We start from the raw sequence: 20,428 nt of genomic DNA on the forward strand, positions 1-20,428 counted from the left end.
ATGTTTCTGAAAATTTGAGTGGGGGTACTTTTTTTGAATTTAATTCTTTTATTGTTTTACTACACCCATCCATAACTTGTGATTTTTGGTTTATGATATCGGACTAGACATTAAAATGAAAAGTTTTTGGCCTAACATGTCTCTTATTTGGAGATCCACACTCAAATTCAAAATGTACATGTGAAGGTCTAAATAAATGGCAAAATTTTAATGGTGATTTTATTGTGCATGCATCTTCAGAGGCATGGCACATATGATGACCTATTATGGAAAGCTTTCTCAAGATAAAAATTCCATATTACAATTTATAATACCCCAGAAAGAATGTTTATATAATAACCGTTTTATCATAAAAATAATAATAAGATGTCTAGGTTATTTAATATCTCGTAACTAAGCCTTCTGGGGGACCAGGTAACAAGAAGGCAATATGATGGGCCTTAATTAACTCAAAATGTATATACAACAAAATGAAGAAAGAAGAAGAGAGAAAAAAAAATAAGGGATTAAAATCGAAATTATATTCAAATTAATTATTGTATAATAACATAAATATTCTCATTGAAACCATAAAAAATATAGTTATAAACAAAATTCTAAAAGAGATTGAATTTAACAGGTGCTTTTCAATTATAGTTGATGGCAGATATTATGTTTCGAAAAGAAACAATAGCTTTGTTAGTAAGGTATGTTGAAAATAGTGACACGCCTAAGCTAGTTGAAAGACTGATAGATATATATTTTATGGAATATACAAGTGGTCTCGATATTAAAATGAATATAATATCCAAACTTGGCTCCATGAATCGACCTCTAGAATTCATAGTTGGGCAAAATTATAAAGGGGCCACGCCTCAATCATGAGTGGAAGAATCATTGGAGTGCAGACTTTGATTAGAACCGCAGCGCCAAAGGCAGCTTTTATTTGGTGCTATTGTCATCGATTAAATTTAATCATTGTTTTCAACCAATAAAAGAATTGCGAAATATTTTAGGAATATTACACGAAATTTATGTTTATTTTGATAGTGTTATAAGATATATGGTGCTCAAAGCATATCAGAGTAATGTACTGACAAAATCGGAACCATTTTTACGCATCAGGAATATCACTCGGTTATTATCTTATTTTTTTAAATCTTGTTTGCTTTTATTTTCATTTTTTCCAATGATTATAAATTTTGAGAGATATCGCTCTTCTTCCCTTTGTTAATAGGTATCGCTCTTCACCCCTTTATTTTGCATGCCTCAATGCAGGCTTCCAATGATCCAACAATCCTGATTGTCTGATGTTCATAGTTTATTGACATTTTAGGCTTCATCACAGAATTTCTTCGTACTTCATATGTCTGGATTAACTTAAACACATGGATTTTTTGCATGACTTTCTGAGCAATGGACATATAGTTTTCCCATTTCTACCAATTATCGCTCCAGCTCCAGCCTTAACACTAGGAACTGTCTTTAAGGAAATTTAGAAACTTTGAGTTTAATATATCTAGCATTTTAAATATAAATTTTATTACAAGATCATACGATTTATCTAGTACCCTTGTTGTTAGAAGAATTAAAATTCACATTATGATTTTTGGCCGTAGCCGTTGGTACTATAGATGGCATGCTTTGGGTATATTTTCATTTGCATCTTTATGGTATGTTTATATCAGGCGCGTACGCAGGAATTTGGCCTGGGGGGGGGGGGGGGGGGGGGGGTATAATAAATTTTTTTAAGAAATATTATTGTTATTTAAAAATATCAAGCATAAATTTATTAGGACTAATAACTATTTCTAATACACAATTTTAAATTATATGAATTATAAAAAATTTTATATATAAACCGGCACATAAAAAACTATAAAATAAATGTGAATTAAAAAAATATAAAGTGAATATAACCACCATATGAATCACTTAAATGACCCAAAATAGAAATTTGAATTTTTTGAGCCTTTAAAATTTATATATAAAGTAAAAAAAATTTAATGTTGGAAATATAAATATTAATACACAAAAAGTATCTTAGGAATAATTGTATTTTGTATTATATTTACAATGTAAAATCCAATCTTCGTTGGGATTGAGCTAATTTTTCAATTACTCATCCTTGCTTGGCGTCAAATGCTTATAAATATTTAAAAGATCCAAACCGTTCAATCCACTTTCAGAAGTTGTACTTCTCAGATATGTTTTCAGAGAACTTCAGGCCTGGTTCTCGGGTCGGATCGTATTTTAATTTTTTAAATACACCCGGGCAGGGCCTGATTTTTTTTTAAAAAAATTATCCGGGCTCGGCTATATATTTTAAAGCCAAATATTTGAAATTAGCTATAAAAATCAAAAATAAATATAATTTCTTTAAAAAAAACCCGGGCCGGGCCGAAAAAAAATTTTGAAAAAAAATCCAGGCCGTGCCCTGTAAATTGTATCTCTGCAGGGCTCTGTTATTCTTCTTAAAAAAGAGAATGTTCTCTCATTAGTTTACTAATGGGAAGAGTTGCTAATATATATAATATATATAATAATTTTAATACATTGGGAATAAAATCTAAAATGTGTTTGAAATTATACAAAGCATCCATAGCATTTTTTGGGACTACATCTTAGTTAATCTTTTAAACATAGTTATTCAGCTAATAAGGCATCAAACAAATATATTTTTTTCTATCACCATCTGAAAAAGATTGGGAAGGCTTTTGTGGAAGTAATAACTGCAGATTAGTAAGTGCTGCATGATGAATTAAAAACCATTCATTTATTTGGATTATAGTTTTATAATACTTTTCTACTGATCTTATACTAATGTTTTGACGATGAGCTTGCCTTGCTGCAAATCGAGTGAGACAAATATTAAACAAATAGAGCTCTGCTTTTGACTCAACAATAACATATAAAATTGAAATTCTTCATCAACATTAGTCTAATTTCCTTGAGTTCTAATAAAATGCTCTCCGCTATTCTCATCTTCTTAATTAAGTCAATGTCATGTTTTTGAAAAGTATCACATAAAATAGTTGTATAATTAAATAATACATTCTAATTAGAAAAAAAAATTGAAATAAGTATTGAATCCAATAATTTTCTTGCTTCTGAGGAAATATTTCTTTCAGGCCATTGTGATATTTCAGTAATAGCATTAATAATCGGTTCTTCTAACTCCATAAAAGCTGTTACTGCTTGATGGCGGAGACTCCATCTCGTTGGACAAGCTTGCACTTTCTTTCTCCCTGTTGGACAAGGAGTTTCAGAAAAATTATTATTTGACTAGAAATATGAAAAAGGTAGATAAATATTACGCCAATGAAAACTTGAAATCGAAATTAATTGATAAATAACTTAATAGATGAATGTGATAAATAAATGTAATTAAATATATATTTAATATGAGATAGGAATAAATATTAACATTTATAAATTAATATAAACATTAATATTTTTGAAAAATATATCCGGCATCTGCATTTACCCCCCCCCCCTCCCCGCTGCGTACGCCAATGGTTTATATGTATATGTTTGTATGAAGGTCTTTTTTTGTTTTAGATATTTATTTGTCGAGATCATCATCTAAGTTATCAGTAAATAATGTTTCCAAGATATTATTAAAATCGTAAAGCCAAATTTATTCTAACAGAGAGCACATGTCATTATCCACAAAAATGATCTTCAAAATTTGGGTGTCCCCTTCATAATTTACATCAAAAATAGCTACACCTACAAGCTTGATTGCACTGCCGTCATAGCCTGATAGCTGTAAGTTGGTCTTTTGTATCCTGAATATACCAATAGCCTTAATTATACGCCATGGTAAAATTTTGAATCTCATATCCGTGTCAACCTGAATCAGAGTGAGTATGTTGTTGATACATGTTATAATGTTATAAGTGCTACATTTTGTGTCGTTGTCCTCCGTATGTCAACGCTTGCTTAAATTTTGTCACTAATCTACTAAATATTCATAGTAATGCTTGGATAAGGGGCTCGATTTCTGTAGTCGCGCGCTGGCATTATAGGGATTCGAATGATAATCTCTGTAATCTTGATGGTAGTCACGTCATAATGGTGTCTTGGGCTGCCCCTTAATTGCCAAATGCTTTCTAAGATTGTTTTTATGAAGTTGTTATTATCATATTAACTCTATTAGTTATTACTATGTCATAAATATTATGCCAGAAAGCCATAATTATAAAGTCTGGCCACTTTACAGTATCGGTTGTTATATTAGTTGTAGTATTGATTGTCGCGTTGGTATATCTGTTGTAATGAATGTCATATAGGTTTTTGTCGTGTCAGCTGTCTTATTACTTTTAACGGTTGTTGAAAGTAGCAAACCGTTTGTCATCCGCTTTCGTGCCCTCAGTCCTAAAGTTATTTCTTGTCCCTTGTAGGTGCTTTATTCCATCATCAACTGCTGGTGATTGATCACTTAAAAGTATGTCCTTTATTTTAGTTACGAGTTTATTTTCGTGGAATTTGATATGGTGGACTTCATTGCCAATTTAGATGCATTTTTCTTGCTTAAACTTCTAAAATATGCATTATTGTGAAATAAAAATATTATAATTTTTAATAAATAGAAGGTCTGTTGCCCATTTTGTGCTAAAAATATTTTACCGACCCATCGCTCGGCCATTGTTAAAATATTTTCTAACCCATCCCCGTTCAATGTTTAAGATCTCCGCAGGTGAAATAAACAGGAGTGGGCGGAATGATTCATATGATTTCTCAAATAGTTAAAAGTTTATTGATATTTTTTATTAAATTGATTTTAAAAGCCTTATTTAGCAATTAATAGGCTTGCGATTGTAGGCTGGATTTAAGGAGACCAGTCCGAATTCCGTGTCGTCTTTAGGTATCTATAGTACAAATAAAAATTTATAATATAATTTTAAAAAAAAGAAATAGTTCATTATAATTTCATATTTTATATTTTATTGTGAAAATATAACATATAAATAAAATTTTAGATAGTAAAACAGTTTGAACGCATATTTTTTGAGGGGGTAAGCATTTAAGGGGAGGTTGTCTAGGGGTAAGATAAATTTATTGAAGGGTTATCTATTAAAAAAATTTTTTACCGCCTTTATTAACAAAGTAGTTTTCCGAGCCAGAATATAAGAACCACTTTTTAAAATTTCTAGGCTAACGATATTTTAGGTTAAAAAAATGTTGGGGGTGGGGGTGAAAGGGTGGTCAACTTTTTTTTAATGGTTATATGATTAGGATTTATTAGAAACAAAATTGAAGGCCATGTTTAAGGACCTAAAAATTGGATGAGGGCTCATAGTCTTTCGCGGATAAGGGACTGCGGAGTTAGAGCCTCTTTCAAAAAATTGAAAACTGAAAACTTCTCAATATTTATTTTTTTTAAATGTTTATTCTTCAAGATTAAGATGAGATGAGGACATATATAAGAAATCCCGTACATAAATTCTTTGTGCAAAATTCCCTGGACAAAGTCCAGATTTTAGAAATATAAATATATTTTTTATCATATGATTAGGATATTTTTGTCCCGTTTTTTTTGTCCTAGTGTATTTTTGTCCAGAAGATTGTCATGGATTCCGTATAAGTGTTTAGAAAAGATAGAAATTAATTTATAAGCAACAAAAACTTGCAAATGTATTCAAAGAGCATAAAAAGAAATAAAAATTAAAAAAAACATTTTGAGGTAGATTAATTTTATTATCATATATAATTTGTTGAACTTCAAAGTTCATTTTTCATATATTTCTCCAAATTATGTATATAATGGTCGCTATTCTAACAAACCCAATCTATCCTACATAATATATTGCACATATCAATATAGCGTTGAATTTATTGCTTTAATTGTCGTATGCCTAAGGATCACGGATCTAAAAAGACAGGCCCATTTCGGTCCATTAAATATTTTTGCATAGGTTACCCAACCTGTGTGTTGGGCCCATTCAGACCCGATAAATATTTTTACTAATTTCCCTGCCCGTTAAAATTTTTTTACTAAGAGTCAGGCTTGTTCTGGTCGGGAGAGGTTCAGAATCCCGACCAGCACTTTTTTAATGTCTATATCTATATCTTATCTTTCCCAAATCTTTATCTCTACTTTATGGCTATCTATTTCTATAACAACTGTTTTATAAATGATTTTTTGATATCTGTATATTGTGTATTTTGTAATTGGATCGTGTCATAAATAACTTGTTTAAAAATTTTTTAAATAAATTTACTATTTTATTTACAGATTTAGCATAGCATATTGTAATTTATTTTCAAATTGTATTTATCATATTAGCTTTGAAATTTAAAAAAAAAAGAAGTACTTAAATGTTAATGCCCAACATCAATAAAATTTTACGAAAAAATCAGAGACTTACAAGGCTTGGCCCATATTTTTTTAGTGTATAAATTCTCCGACCCGATAAATGGCGTGCGCATATATCAGATGGTTAGATTCGACATGCATGTCTTTAAAAATAAGTTTCTTTATTTCCCACGAAGATAAGCTTACTTTACATTTGTATTTTCTGTATATCCGCCAAGTTGAATTATACATTTGAATTATATGAAGAAGAGTGTAATGTAGATTGGATATTTTAATATTGTTTTTAAAAAAAAAAAATACTTTTGCATTGGGAGAAAAGGAAAGTTTTTTTTTTGGATTACCAAATAAATTCATTTTAGATAGAGTATTAAATTTAAAAAAATATATAAATATATATTAGACACAAACATGATATGATCTAAGGTAATAAAACGATATACAACTGTTGTGTCGGTCTAGAATTGGAGTGCTCCACTCGACATTCTCAAAATATTTGAGTTAGAAGTGGATAATAACTTACTTATTCATAATTTATATAAAAATAAAAGCTAGATATAAAAAATAATATTTTTTTTGCTAACTGTCAATATTGATCAATAATCTTTTCCTATTTTTGATTTTAAACTTTAATGTTGATTTTCACATTAAAAAAACATTTGCGCAAGTGGATGCTCATTCCAATTCTTGGCCGACGAATAGAGGATGTTTATTTAAATTAAAAACAAAAAAATAGTTAATATACCAATTGAAATAAATGTTTATTTTTTTTACTGTTCTGCGGCCATTACGATATTACATAATTATTTCTTTTCGTGTTACATATAAAAACGTTATTAAATTATATTTGAAAATTATTCACTCGTTTTACTTATAAATTAACCTAAATAAAACACTATTCTAAATTTTGAGCTAAATCCCTACATCATGGTGGAGGATAGAAATTACATCAAAATCAAAGTGATCTTAAATACTTTGGAACTTAAGTTCTTAGTAGCTAAAAGGATGATGAGGCCACCAAAAATTATAAACTATTCGAGACGATTTATAAAGATATGGCGGTGACTATTATGAAAAATTTGGATAATTTATCCTATCAGCAAATGGAAGACTTAATTCAAAAAAAAAGTTAAAAAGAATAAGATTACTGAATATTTGAACCTTTCAATTTCAAACCAGATAGTATTTAAAAAAATAAAATTAATTACTTGAATATATTTATTTTTAAAAATCTTGGCATCAAAATCAGACATTTTACAAACGAAACCAAAGAATTTTTATACATGTTAGCGTCAATATATTTCTTCCGGCAATGTGTTATTTTTTTCAAATTTAAATCATTTTTTGAGCGCGTTTTTAAAAATTAAAAAAAAAATCTATACTGAAATTGTATTCCATGATGTTTGAAATAAGTATGAATTTCAGACAATTTTTCCACGAACTTTTAAACGTAATATACAATACATTAGATTTTTCATATATTTTTTATATAAATTATAAATGACTGAAAGAAAGAAAGAAAGAAAGAAAGAAAGAAAGAAAGAAAGAAAGAAAGAAAGAAAGAAAGAAAGAAAGAAAGAAAGAAAGAAAGAAAGAAAGAAAGAAAAATACCACGTATTAATGATTTAATTTCGAAATTATCAAAAGGCAAAAAATATCTTTCTTTCTTTCTAAAAAAAGTGCTCAAAGAATGATTTAAAGTTGTAAAAATAACACAGTGCCAGAAAAATCACATTGACACTAACATATATTACGTAAAAAAATTTTAATAGAATTTTTTTGAAATTCATTATGGTTCCTTTTTGGGAACACTCTTTCGAAATTGTATTTTTATTTTAATAGTTATTAATACAAAAATTTTCAATTTATCAACTTCCTTTTTTTATTTGCATGTTTAATTTTAAATAATTGTATATTATGATAGAATATTTAATTCAGAAAATTGGTGTAATTTAAATAAAACAACCAAGTTTCATTTTAAAATTAAATATTGTCATATTATGTGTTCAAAATTTATTTTATTTTTGAAATTCAAATATATTTTTAAAAATCGATACAATTTTATGTTATTTCAGATTATATTTATTAGTTCGCAAGATGGCGTTTAATATTTTATTTTATATTAGATTTTTTGAAATTTGATATTTTTTGGTGAATTTTATTTTGTATATTTTTTTAAAAATATTTATAAAACCAATTTTTAGATAAAAAGATGATATTAATTGAATAAATAATTTTCAATTTATTTTAAATTTTAATAAATTTATTTTAAATTTTAATAAATTTGTTTAAAAATAAAAACTATAGTTAATTATTATCCTGGTTTTTGGTCGAAAAAATGAACCAGAACCATCCCAACCAAATGGGTCGACCTGGTAGACCAAATCCATAGACCCGAGCACCGACCATAGCACCGACCCAAGCATCATTTATTGTAAATTAAATTTTATAGCAAAGTTTAAACGCTCTTCTATAATTTGGGAAAGTTTTATGAGTATTTATTATATCTATACATTTTCAATCATAATTTGTCAATCTAGAGTTATCGGGGCTTGTTAAACCATACATGTCAATTATGGTAGTTAATAAATGAAAAAAAATTTCAAAATCTTGAAATGGCAATTCCATGACTCTTTTATGATTGGTATTTAGGATTTATGCCAAGATATCATAATCTCTCCCTAAGATCCTTATTTTTTTATGTCCAAAATGTTTATTAAATTAGCCAAAATTAAGTTTCAATTTTTATATATAATTAGCTTCAATTTATAAGTATTATGATATTTTGAACAATAAAACATTAAAATTATTCTATACGTATCATTATTAATAAATAAAAAGGCATTTCAATTTATTATGGCCTAAAAAAACTAATGGTTTAAGAAGCTGCTCGAAGTGGTTTGCATTACTCTGCCATTCGGGCTTGTTGGACAAATTTTTCACTTTTACAAATTTAAATTATAAAAAATTCATTTATATTTTTGAAATTTTTTATAGGCACCTTTATAGAGTATAGTTTTAGGTATCTAATCATATATTATTTTTTATATAATCTAAAAAAACCAGGAGCTATAGCCAATTTTGTAAAAATCGGTTCAACTAACCCCGGTCTCCCCTATATATTTATCTACTGCCATATATATTTTTTTTTACTATCCTTTATTTTATTTATATTTATAAAAAAAAAATTATAAAATCAAACCTTAACTAATCCGGTTTAAAGTTTTATATTTTTCCGCTCCGACCTTTGAAAATTTTGTGCTGGGTCGGATAACCTTCCTAAAAATCTCAAACTTACCGGTTGGATCGTCACGTTGATTTCAAATGTAGAGAAACATTTATCCGTACAGGGTTCCGAAATTTTTCGCAACTCGAAAGCGAATAATCATTTATTATAATATCGCGAGAGAAGCAGTAACAATGATAAATTTTTAAAAGGTTTATTTTTTTGAATATGGTCAACTTATCCTGGAAACAATTTTTTTTTCTCTCTTTCTTTTTACACGATTATATCACATAATTATTCATATCCTTTCTCATCAAAGGTATTTCTTAAAAAAAGAATATAATATGTATGTAGTATATATTTTATAGTCAATCAAATTATTTTTCTTATTAAATGAGTTAAAACTCTTATCACGGTGTAGGCCTATTCAAAAATAATTCGAATATTCGATTCGAATAATTCGAATCTAATCGAATAATTACGAATACGAATAATAAATTATTTGTTTTATCTGAATACGAATAATCATTTATTCGATTCGAATAAAACGAATTATTCGTAAGATTTAATAAATTGTTTAACAAATCTAACATTTGTCATAGGAAGAATGGGAGGATCTTATAAAAATTAAAGCTATACTATTGCCTTTACATGAAACTACAAATATGGTATGTGGGGAGAATTATCCTACTTATAATTTGGTTATACCTTATTATATTTTAATTCTTGAACATCTAAAAAATGAAAAACCTGGTTTCCATAAATCCTTTAACAATAGTTTCAAAGTAGCAGTGATAAATTGTTGGGCTATTATAATTTAACTGCCGATGATGCAATATTAACCACAATATTAGATCCCAGGCTTAAAGTAGATATTTTAAATCAATATCTGTTGATTATGATATTGATATATCCAAGTTAATGGACAAATTTAAAGAGATTTACAATAGATATACAGGTATTTAATTTACCCCCATTTAAATATGATTTGATTTTATAAGCTCATAATTATAACTGTCAAACAAATAAGGATAAAATTCAACAAAACAGGCTATACATTGTTTTTAAACAAAATAATATTCAACTGTGTGAAATAGATATTTATCTGAGTGAACCAAGAGCAAAGAGTGATACTGACCCGTTAATGTGGTGGAAGGCAAATGCATATCGGATCCCCACACTCTCGATAATGGCAAGGGATTATCTATCTATACAAGGAACATCAACTGCTTGTGAAAGGCTTTTCTCAGTTGGAACTAAGTTATTGTCAAAAAACCGCATGTCATGTAAGGAAGAAAATATAAGAAAAACTCTTTGCCTTAAAAATTGGCTTAAATTATAAATTTAATTAATAATATATATTTTAATTTTGTTTATAACTTGATTATATATTATTTATTATCAGATTATTGATTACATATTATTATAATTTTCTCTGTTTAAAATCAAATTTGTAATAAAAAAATTTGTCAATATATTTCAGTATGATTTATTTTATTAAAAAAATTAATTCGAATTATTCGAAATATTCGAATCGAATACAAATAGTAGATTTTATTATTCGTACGAATTCAAACGAATCGAATATTAAACGAATCGAATATGAATAATGCACTATTCGATTCGAATTCGTTTTTGAATAGGCCTATCACGGTGTAACCCATTATAAATTTACCATATTTAAATCTCAGGCTGAATCATCGTCCTAAAGAAAAAAAAATATTTTAATTAAAATTTGTTCATAGAAGAACTATTCAATTGTTATTTTATATCTTTTTATTTAATATTTAAAAATTAAAATAATTAAATAATAATAATTGATGCCTATTTAAAAATTAAAGGAATACAGATGATAAGAGCACCTATATTTAATTTTATTTTTTTAATTTAAATAAACAGAAAGACAGGCAATATGTAAATTTATATTTTTTTTATTTAATATTTAAAAATTAAAATAATTAAATAATAATAATTGATGCCTATTTAAAAATTAAAGGAATACAGATAAGAGCACTTATATTTAATTTTATTTTTTTAATTTAAATAAACAGAAAGACAGGCCTTTATTTATTTTACCTTTTTAAAAAATTAATAATTTGCTAATACATTTTGACATCATATCATATCAGTAAATATTCAAATAAAGTAACCCATGACCGGAAAAAAAAAATGTAAATTTATACTTTTTTATTTAATATTTAAAAATTAAAATAATTAAATAATAATAATTGTCGCCTATTTAAAAATTAAAGGAATACAGGTGATAAGAGAACTTATATTTAATTTTATTTTTTTAATTTAAATATAAACAGAGGCAATATGTAAATTTATATTATTGTTGAGACATATTCAAATCTTATCATTTGCAATCAAACACATTTTTTACAAGATTTTTAATTTTTTTTTTATTTCAAAATAAAAAATCATTTGGTGTAGTGTTGTTAAACGGCTCGTTTTGAGCCGATTTTTAAAAACGGCTAACTCAATATTTTAGACAGAAAAATATTGCCTAAGCCTTGAGATTTTGCTAATAGATGTTCAAACCTTTGTTCCTTCTACAAACAAAATCTTCAGTCTTGCTTAATATTATTCAGGATGAAATATTGAGTTAGACGTTTTTAAAAACACTAATTTGGTGTAATGCCTGTTTAAATCAGGGTATAAAGCGAATAATTAATTTAATTTCTTCTGATGAATTTATAAAACCTGATACCGTTAAACCGTTATAAATATCTGAACCGCAACCGAACCTATATAATTATTTTCTGAAGGAGTAAAAAGAACCTTTGTAAAAACGGTTAAACCGGTTCAAAACGGATAAGTTTTTATTTTAGAAATGGAAATAATTTGAATATCCAAAATTATATAAACTTGCTCTTATAGTACTGGCGGTTCTTGCAACACAAGTTTCGGTAGATTGGGGCTAAAATTTGTGTTATCGTCACAACGAACAAAAAGGTATCCATTTATTTTAGAAAATATATTACTTATACGTTCAAATAATATATTTAAAAATGAGTTATTTTGAATCTTATATATTTTTTTATATATAATCCATAGATGCTTATAATAAAAATAAATTGGAAGATGGTGTTGCTTCAATAAAAAAAAATTTCTAACAGTAATGAACCTTTATAAACCTTTATAATTAGCTGAACCGAACCGACCCTTTATAAATTTCTTCTTAAGAACCGTAACCATTATAATTTTTTACATACTGAACAATTTATAATTCAGATTGGTAAAGTGGCTTCACTTTTTGCTTTATTTATTTTTTTTAAAATTTATTTTAAATCATTTTTGAATTTTCATTCTTATTCTAATTCAATTTTATCATGTTATGATTAATCTGAACCATGTACTCTTGGTTAATTTTACACTCCGGGAGAAGTAGTTGTGGAAGTTGAATTTGATATATTTTAACATCATAAAAAAAGCGAGAGTAAATATATATAAAAGGCATGAGAAAAGGATTACTACAGCCATAATTATACAAAATTCTCTGATTTCAAAAGATTAGAAAAAAAAATACACTGTTTACTTTTTTGTTTTTCCATCATTGCAAATTAATTTATTATTATTATTTAATACATTTAATATTAGCCTTGAAAGATGCTTTTGCTTGATCATGTAATATTTTGATGATTTATAAAAATTAGATTGGCTATCTTATAGTTTCAAATTTTATCATAAATTTTGTGAGGGTGATTAATTTTTCAATGATAAGAATTTTTTTTTTCAAAATTCTAAGAATATTTATAATATATTTTTGAAATTCTATTATATCTTTTAGAATTAGAATCCTTTTTTTTTGTTATTTTTTTCATTTCACCATGCAAAAATTTTTCTTGTCATATAGAAACTAGTGTTGTTAAACGGCTCGTTTTAAGCCGATTTTTCAAAATGGCTAACTTAATATTTTAGCCAGAAAAATATTGCTTAAGACTCGAGATTTTGATGATATATGTCTACACCTTTGTTCCTTCTATGAGCAAAATCTTCAGGTTTGCGTGAAATATTTCTGGATGAAATATTGAGTTAGCCGTTTTTAAGAAATCTGCTCAAAACGAGCCGTTTAACAACACTAATAGTAACCCGTTTACTAATCTTCATATATGATTTAATATATCGTCGGTCTAGAATTGGAGTGGTTCTACTTGCGCAAATGTTTAAAATGAGAAAATCAACATTAAAGTTAAATCAAATATAGGAAAAACTTATCGATCCATTTAATTAAAAATTAAAAGATTTTTTCTCAAAAAATTTAGTATTTGAAAATTTTTTTGTAACAAGTTCCTGTTCAAAATTAGGCCTACGAGTTTACGAGTCCAGTAAAATGGATACTTTATTTATTTCGTTAGATTTAAATGATAATATATATTGTAAATAAAATGGCTCCGTTTTTGAGATTTTAATTGACTTTGATTTTGTGAACGGGATATGATTAAATTTGAATTATTTTTTTTTTATGCTGATTGGAAATCTAAATATTTATTTGGAATCATTTCAAATGACTTAAAAGGGGATTTTTGCGATTTGCCACTCTTATTAATCTATAAGGAGTAAGAGGGATATGGATTTCATTTTTTTTTGGCATCTCTCAATTTGGCTGTGTAATGAATCAACCTCCTCTAAATTTGAATGGCCAAGAGCACCATATTTTATTTGAATTTTTTCGATTAGAATAGTTTTATTATTAGCTAAATAATGTTTTAAAGCGTAAATTATAATTGAATATTTATTTTGGGCAACACAGGAATTAACCCACAGAATTAGATGCGGGATATTTGGAAATTTTTTAATATCACATCTACTAATGCTAGCATATTGCAAGCAATATCATTACCAGATCTCCCAGTTTGGCCTAGATGCCAAATAGCACAATAACCACATTTGTCTTGACTTTCAGTTTCGTTATAAACAGAAAATTTTCTTTTATATTAATGAAGACCCAACCTCATTGAAGGTCAAATGATATGACTAAAAAATTTTTTTTTACTTAGCTATAATTCTATCTATACCTCTTCAATACTAGTTTCAACATAATCTTCATGGTGTTTATTGTAATTACAAATATTATGTTCATTCATATATTCTTTATTAATTAAATGTCGTTCGCATTTATCACATCTATCTTTAATTGGTTTAGCAAATCCAATATTGAAATTATTTTTATTAATTATGATAAATGGATTACCATCTAGAGAGATATAGTCAAAATGGAACATTTAACATAATTTTTAGTAATAGTTAGGTAGGTGGAGTAAAATTTAGTATATTAATCTATTTTTCTTTGTCACAGAAGCTATAAATGGTCCAGAAAACTTTTTGGGAAATTTACAATAGAATTAATTATGTAAATTAATAAATTATTTTTGTATTCGATTATTTTTTAAGGGCATAAAGGGGTTTGGTAACATGGTGATTTAATAATATGGTAATTTTTTTTCTTACTTCTTTATAATAGTGATTTACTAATATTGTATTTTTTTCCAATAATGGTGATTTATTACTGTGAATTAAATTCATAAGGACTTTGTTACAACATCGGAAGTTATTCCGAAGGAAACAGAATGAGATTATATAACTAAAATAAGTGTAGTTTTTAAACCACTTCCGATTTTTATGGCATTTGGGATAAAATGCCGTTTAGAATTGTAAAAAATAGAAAATAATATTTCCAAAGTGGATACTTATTTAATTAATAATATTCTTTGTTCATCATTATATTTAGACCCCATATATCAAATCTTATTAACGGAATTACAGGAAGGATATAAATCATTAAATTATAAATTATTGAATGCTTCAACATTAATTTCAGCTACAAATGATCTTGATGATGATAAGGATGATTTTGAAAAATGGCCATTAGAAAAGAAAAATTAATTATATTAACACAGCATCAAAGTAAATTCAATTAACTCATTTTATAAATTATTTCACTCATTAAAAGAATTAATAAGGATGCAAATATTTTAGACTTCTGGGAAGAGAATAGTTTAATTTATCCAGAATTATACTGGTTGACGAAAATTGTTCTAGGTGTCCCAGCAACACATGTACATTATATATATTATATTAAACTTAATTAATTACTAGATTAGCGTTAAAATTTATATTGTCGGACATACGTGGAAATTTTAATGACGATATTTTAGAAGAAATTATGATAATTCGCCTAAATAAAATTTTTAAAATAGAAATATGATGTCATTTTTTTAAAATTGTATTGTAGTATATTATATACAATTTACGCTATATGAAAAAGTATTATAATATACCAAATTTTTAATAATCAGATATAAATTAATTTTTTTTAAGATTTAATGGCTAATATATTTTATTTAAAATTTAGATGATACCAAAATTAGTGTCGTTAAACGGATCGATTTAGCTTATTTTTAAAATTGAGATTTTCGCCATTATTCCTAAGCCCCGAGATTTTGCTAATGTCCAAGCCTCTCTGTCACTCATGAGCAAAATCTCCAGGATTGCGTTGTATTTTGGCTTAATTTTGTAAATTTTGGTGTTGAATATGGACAATATAATATAAAAAATATACCTGTGAGTGGAAAAATTCTAATGAATAATGTATCTCCAAATATTTATATGAAATTAAGATTAAAACATGATCCGTAATTATTATTTGTTGACCATCAATTTGTGAACCGATGATTGTAAAAACGAAGTTTTTTTAACCTGCTAATATTATCAATATTACTTTTGAATTAAAATTATTTGGTTTTGATCACGAAGGAAAATGAATGAAAAAAAAAGCGGGGGACAATATTAAAAGTGTTATCAATTCAATTTTAGAAGAGTGACTGATAATGGCACATATCTTATAAGCGACTAATGCATTATCTTTTTGATAATTGCTGTCATTCTCCTAAGCGAGAATATAATGAAGAGATGTAACTTTATATATTATATAATGATATAAATTTTTCTTAAAATCATATGGTGAAATAGAGGTTTACCTGCTAGTAAACAGGAATTAAACAGATTGGCGAAAATCGATATAAGCATCATACGCGGGCAAAATAATTTTCTACGAATATTCAAAGATTGCTCAGATAATCTAAGCTTAGATTCTCATCCCACAATAAATGAGTTTATCTATAAAACAAATAAAATTATATCAACCTTCAGACGGTTATACAATAACAATAAAACCCCTTAAAAACAAAGTAATATATCTTATAAAATAAAGATTTATCCTGAGTCATTACATAAGGTATGCTTACTTCTAAATCCAAACTTCAAAAGTCTTAAGTTTTTAGCCGATGCAGAAAAGGCAGACATATTTACAACAGCTTTGCAAATGATAAATGTTTTAAAATTCCATGATATGCATCAGACAATGTCAACTCTCATTTTTAAAATTTTATATATCAACTTCCACCCCCATAAAAAATCAGGTTTTCTTACTGAAACATTTAGATTATTTTTCTGATAAAGCGTCAGCATCTACTAGTGAAAGTCCTGAGGATGAACCAAAAAATTCATGAGCCATAAAACAAATAACAATCAATATATTTCAAAGTTTTGGAAGTTGGAAAATTTTCTTCCTTTTTTAAGAAAAATTAGCCAGTAAAATTTTAACAGCCCCAGCAAATTTATCTTCTTAAATGTTATATTAATAAATAACTAAAAGATTTTTTCCTTAAATATATCTATACCAAAGGGATATATAATATATATATATATATATATATATATATATTATATACGTTTAAACATTTTGGAAAACTTGCTTCATCTATTTTTTTATGGATAATATAACCCCGGTCTACCCATTCTCCTATGCTACTAATTTATTTCAGACAAAGAGACCAGCAGCGGAACCATTTGCACGGCCATGCCGGGCCCGGATTTTTTTTGCAATATATGATAATAATTATATTTTTCCATGAAGTTTTTTATTAGATATAAAATTTATCAAGAAAATCTTCTTCTTTCATTGATGACAAATGAAGTTTATTTTAATATTGGTGACCCAATTCAGTACAAAATAATATAGAGATGGATTATATTTCAAATATTATATCGAATAAACAAAATAAGTATTACGATTAAGCCATTTGGGCTAAGAATTTATCTTACTATTTCTTTGCAGTGCTTACAGAGGGTAAGTAATGATTTTTAGAGGGTTGGGTAGAAAGGGTGTTTGCCTTTAGTAAATATTCTGTCATGTAGAAGCTTTAAATTAATGTCTATCGAGAAGATGTATTTTGTACAAGAAATCTGAGGAGGAAAAGTTACGGCGCCTCTGGATAATCATGGGATCGGATTATAAATTTCAAATTAGCATGTTAGTAAAGATCTTTTCCCTTCTTCAATATCACCAAATTTTGAATTCCAAATTGCCAAGGTAACAACTCATGATTATTTATAGGAGAGCCTAAACGAGCAGAACAGACTTCAATTTATTAAAAATAATAGTTTTATTTCATAATATTGCACATTTTATAAGTTTAATTAAAAATACATTAAATAAATAAAGAGCCAAACCAGCCATTGAAATAATTTTAAACATTAGGAGGGGGTTAAACAAAATATATAGATGGGAGGGGGGTAATGAACGGGAGGGCAAGTTAAATTTCAAAACAACGAGGGGCGGGCCTTTTGGCTAAAAACCCGCCCATTGCAGACCTCTAATCCGAACCATATCACCCCCACACACTTTTTGGTAAGAAATGTAGGCTAAAGATATAAAATACAAAGTATAGATAGGCGGCATCGGCTTTTTAGATATTGCATTTCAAATGCGACTCTTTGTGGATAATCCGATTTACTGTTGCGACATATCAGTTGAGATATTTGACGAACTTTTCTGTGAGTGCAAGGTTCGGTCTTCTTGGCATGAGAGTGTTTCAACAGAATCAACATTCTCCATAATACGAGCTGTGCATGGTCTACGACCACCATACTCTTTTTTCTGTTAATCCATCCATTTTTGCTATCAATCGATTCAAGGCTGTGATAGCCAAGTTTCTGTTAGGAAATTTCTCTAAAAACATTTTGGTTCGGTAATGTTATTCTTGGGAAAATTTTAATTAAACTCTAGTCATCTTTACGAAAAATCATTTATTTACAAATATAAAAAAAAAATTTTTTTTATATGTTCGAAACGATCGTATCTTGTTTGCCCAACTTTGAATGTGCATGAATCTGGACCCTGTTGGAAAGAAAACGTTGATAGCCGTCTCTCAAACTATAAAATTTTATTGAATTATTTTTAAAAATGACAGATTTATTGCAAAACAAAAAGGGTGTCAGTTCAACTGGAACACATTGTTATATCTACTTTCTAGCATTTTTTTTCTCGATAAATCAATCCTCCAGTTACTGTATTCTTCCATATAGCCAATACAAATGCTAAAATATAAGTTTAGAATAATACATTATTCGAAATTATAACGATGTGACCTGTGCTATCTAAAATACAAGAAATATGTTGTTTTTTTTTGTAAGATTCCCGCTGAAAAAAAAATATAACAAAAATATGGATATAAGGAATACTATAATATTTAGCCGACGCTAGTGTAATTGTAAAACCATATAAAAGGGGTAAATTTTTTATATAATTTACTTCTTTTTATTTATAAATTAATCAATTTAAAATAATAATGATAATCGAAGAATATACAAAAAAAGCTGGCCGAAATAGTTAAAATGATAATTTTTATTAAGTACATTTTTAAAAAAAAAATTTCCTATAAAAAGAAACTCCCTTTTGTTTCCCAAATATTTTTAAAAGGATACGATTTTCCTTTTAAAATAAACAGAAAATATTTAATACGCGATAAGTGACAATTATTAAAGTGATTATTATTTTTTTTCTCCTCTTTTTCTTTCTCGTCCTAAAAAAAGCTAGATTTCAAAATCAGTATTTTGTATCGAAAATAAGAATGTATAATAGATATGAATCGTTACCATAAATAAAAACAAGATAAATATTTTTGCAACATAGTTTTTTTTAAAAAAAAGGAGTGGTTGATTTTCATCGAGATAGAGTAGTCGTGGTATTATGTTGATTGGCCCGATCAATGTAAAGTTGCAAAATTTTGCGCTAAAAAAAAATTGGTAAACAATTTTTTAATATATTTCGGTAATTTGTTATTTAAGAAATAAAGACTCATCATCATTAAGTCCAAATTTCCTTCCAATTTTTCTCAAATCACTATTTTTTGATCATCCTTCAATTCCATCTTACATGGGCTAGGGGTCTATAACACAAAAAAAATTATGATCGGAATTTTTCTTACCCATTCCTCGATTCTCGAAAAAGGGAAGCAAAAGCCATACGGGGTTGAGGGGTTAGTAAAATATATTTTTTAAACTTTTTGAGATGATAAAGGTTGGAAATGAGGCAACACTTCCTCCCCAAATTTCGAGTAAACGCTGACCAGGCAAAACACGCAACATTTTCTGACGGTTCCTTCGACATTTTCGCAATTCTATATTCAAATATATTTTTTTTTAAAAAAATAAAATTAAAATAATATAAATAATATTTATATATTTAACATCCACGAGGAGGATCGGGAATTGTGGGTTGAAAACTCTTAAGATTGATCATTTTATGGTTCAGGCCCGGTTTTGTATATGATTACATTTTTGGCTCGGTTAAGAATGTTTGAGGCGTCAACCGGAATCCGAGTAGCGAACCCACCGGTATCGAATTTATAGAGAGTAAAATATATTTAAAAAATCTTAAAAATAAGATGATACCTGAATCAAATTCGAAATGATATCGTTTAGCATGGGCGCTAGTTCGGATCTTTCATGATTATCCACCATCTAAAAAAAGGGATTAAAATGATAAATAGAGTAAGGAGTGGGGGGGGGGGGGGGTTGTAAGATATGATTATAAATTCCTGATTTATTTATCAGTA

At 27.2% G+C, this 20,428-nt stretch overlaps 1 protein-coding gene and 1 long non-coding RNA gene across 2 annotated transcripts in view; one reads left to right on the forward strand and one right to left on the reverse strand.

Annotated features, from left to right (window-relative positions):
- The window catches only part of LOC135929630 (uncharacterized), a 26,004-nt gene extending 10,613 nt beyond the window's left edge, over positions 1–15,391 (forward strand). Inside the window, exon 3 of the long non-coding RNA XR_010572624.1 lies at positions 15,259–15,391. This is a non-coding gene — a long non-coding RNA (uncharacterized LOC135929630). The remainder of the gene's footprint in view (positions 1–15,258) is intronic.
- Positions 15,392–19,198: 3,807 nt separating this feature from the next.
- Positions 19,199–20,428, reverse strand: part of LOC135930310 (CLIP-associating protein 1-like) — an 80,136-nt gene continuing 78,906 nt past the window's right edge. Inside the window, exons 40-42 of the mRNA XM_065467091.1 lie at positions 20,265–20,333; positions 19,874–19,990; positions 19,199–19,602 (exon numbers count right to left, since the gene is read on the reverse strand). Coding sequence (XP_065323163.1) covers positions 19,534–19,602; positions 19,874–19,990; positions 20,265–20,333 — 255 coding nt within the window. The 3' untranslated portion in view covers positions 19,199–19,533. The remainder of the gene's footprint in view (positions 19,603–19,873; positions 19,991–20,264; positions 20,334–20,428) is intronic.

The sequence above is a fragment of the Gordionus sp. m RMFG-2023 genome, chromosome 5 (genome assembly GCF_954871325.1).
Source record: "Gordionus sp. m RMFG-2023 chromosome 5, tfGorSpeb1-WG-v2, whole genome shotgun sequence".
Classification (NCBI taxonomy): Eukaryota; Metazoa; Nematomorpha; class Gordioida; order Chordodea; family Parachordodidae; genus Gordionus; species Gordionus sp. m RMFG-2023.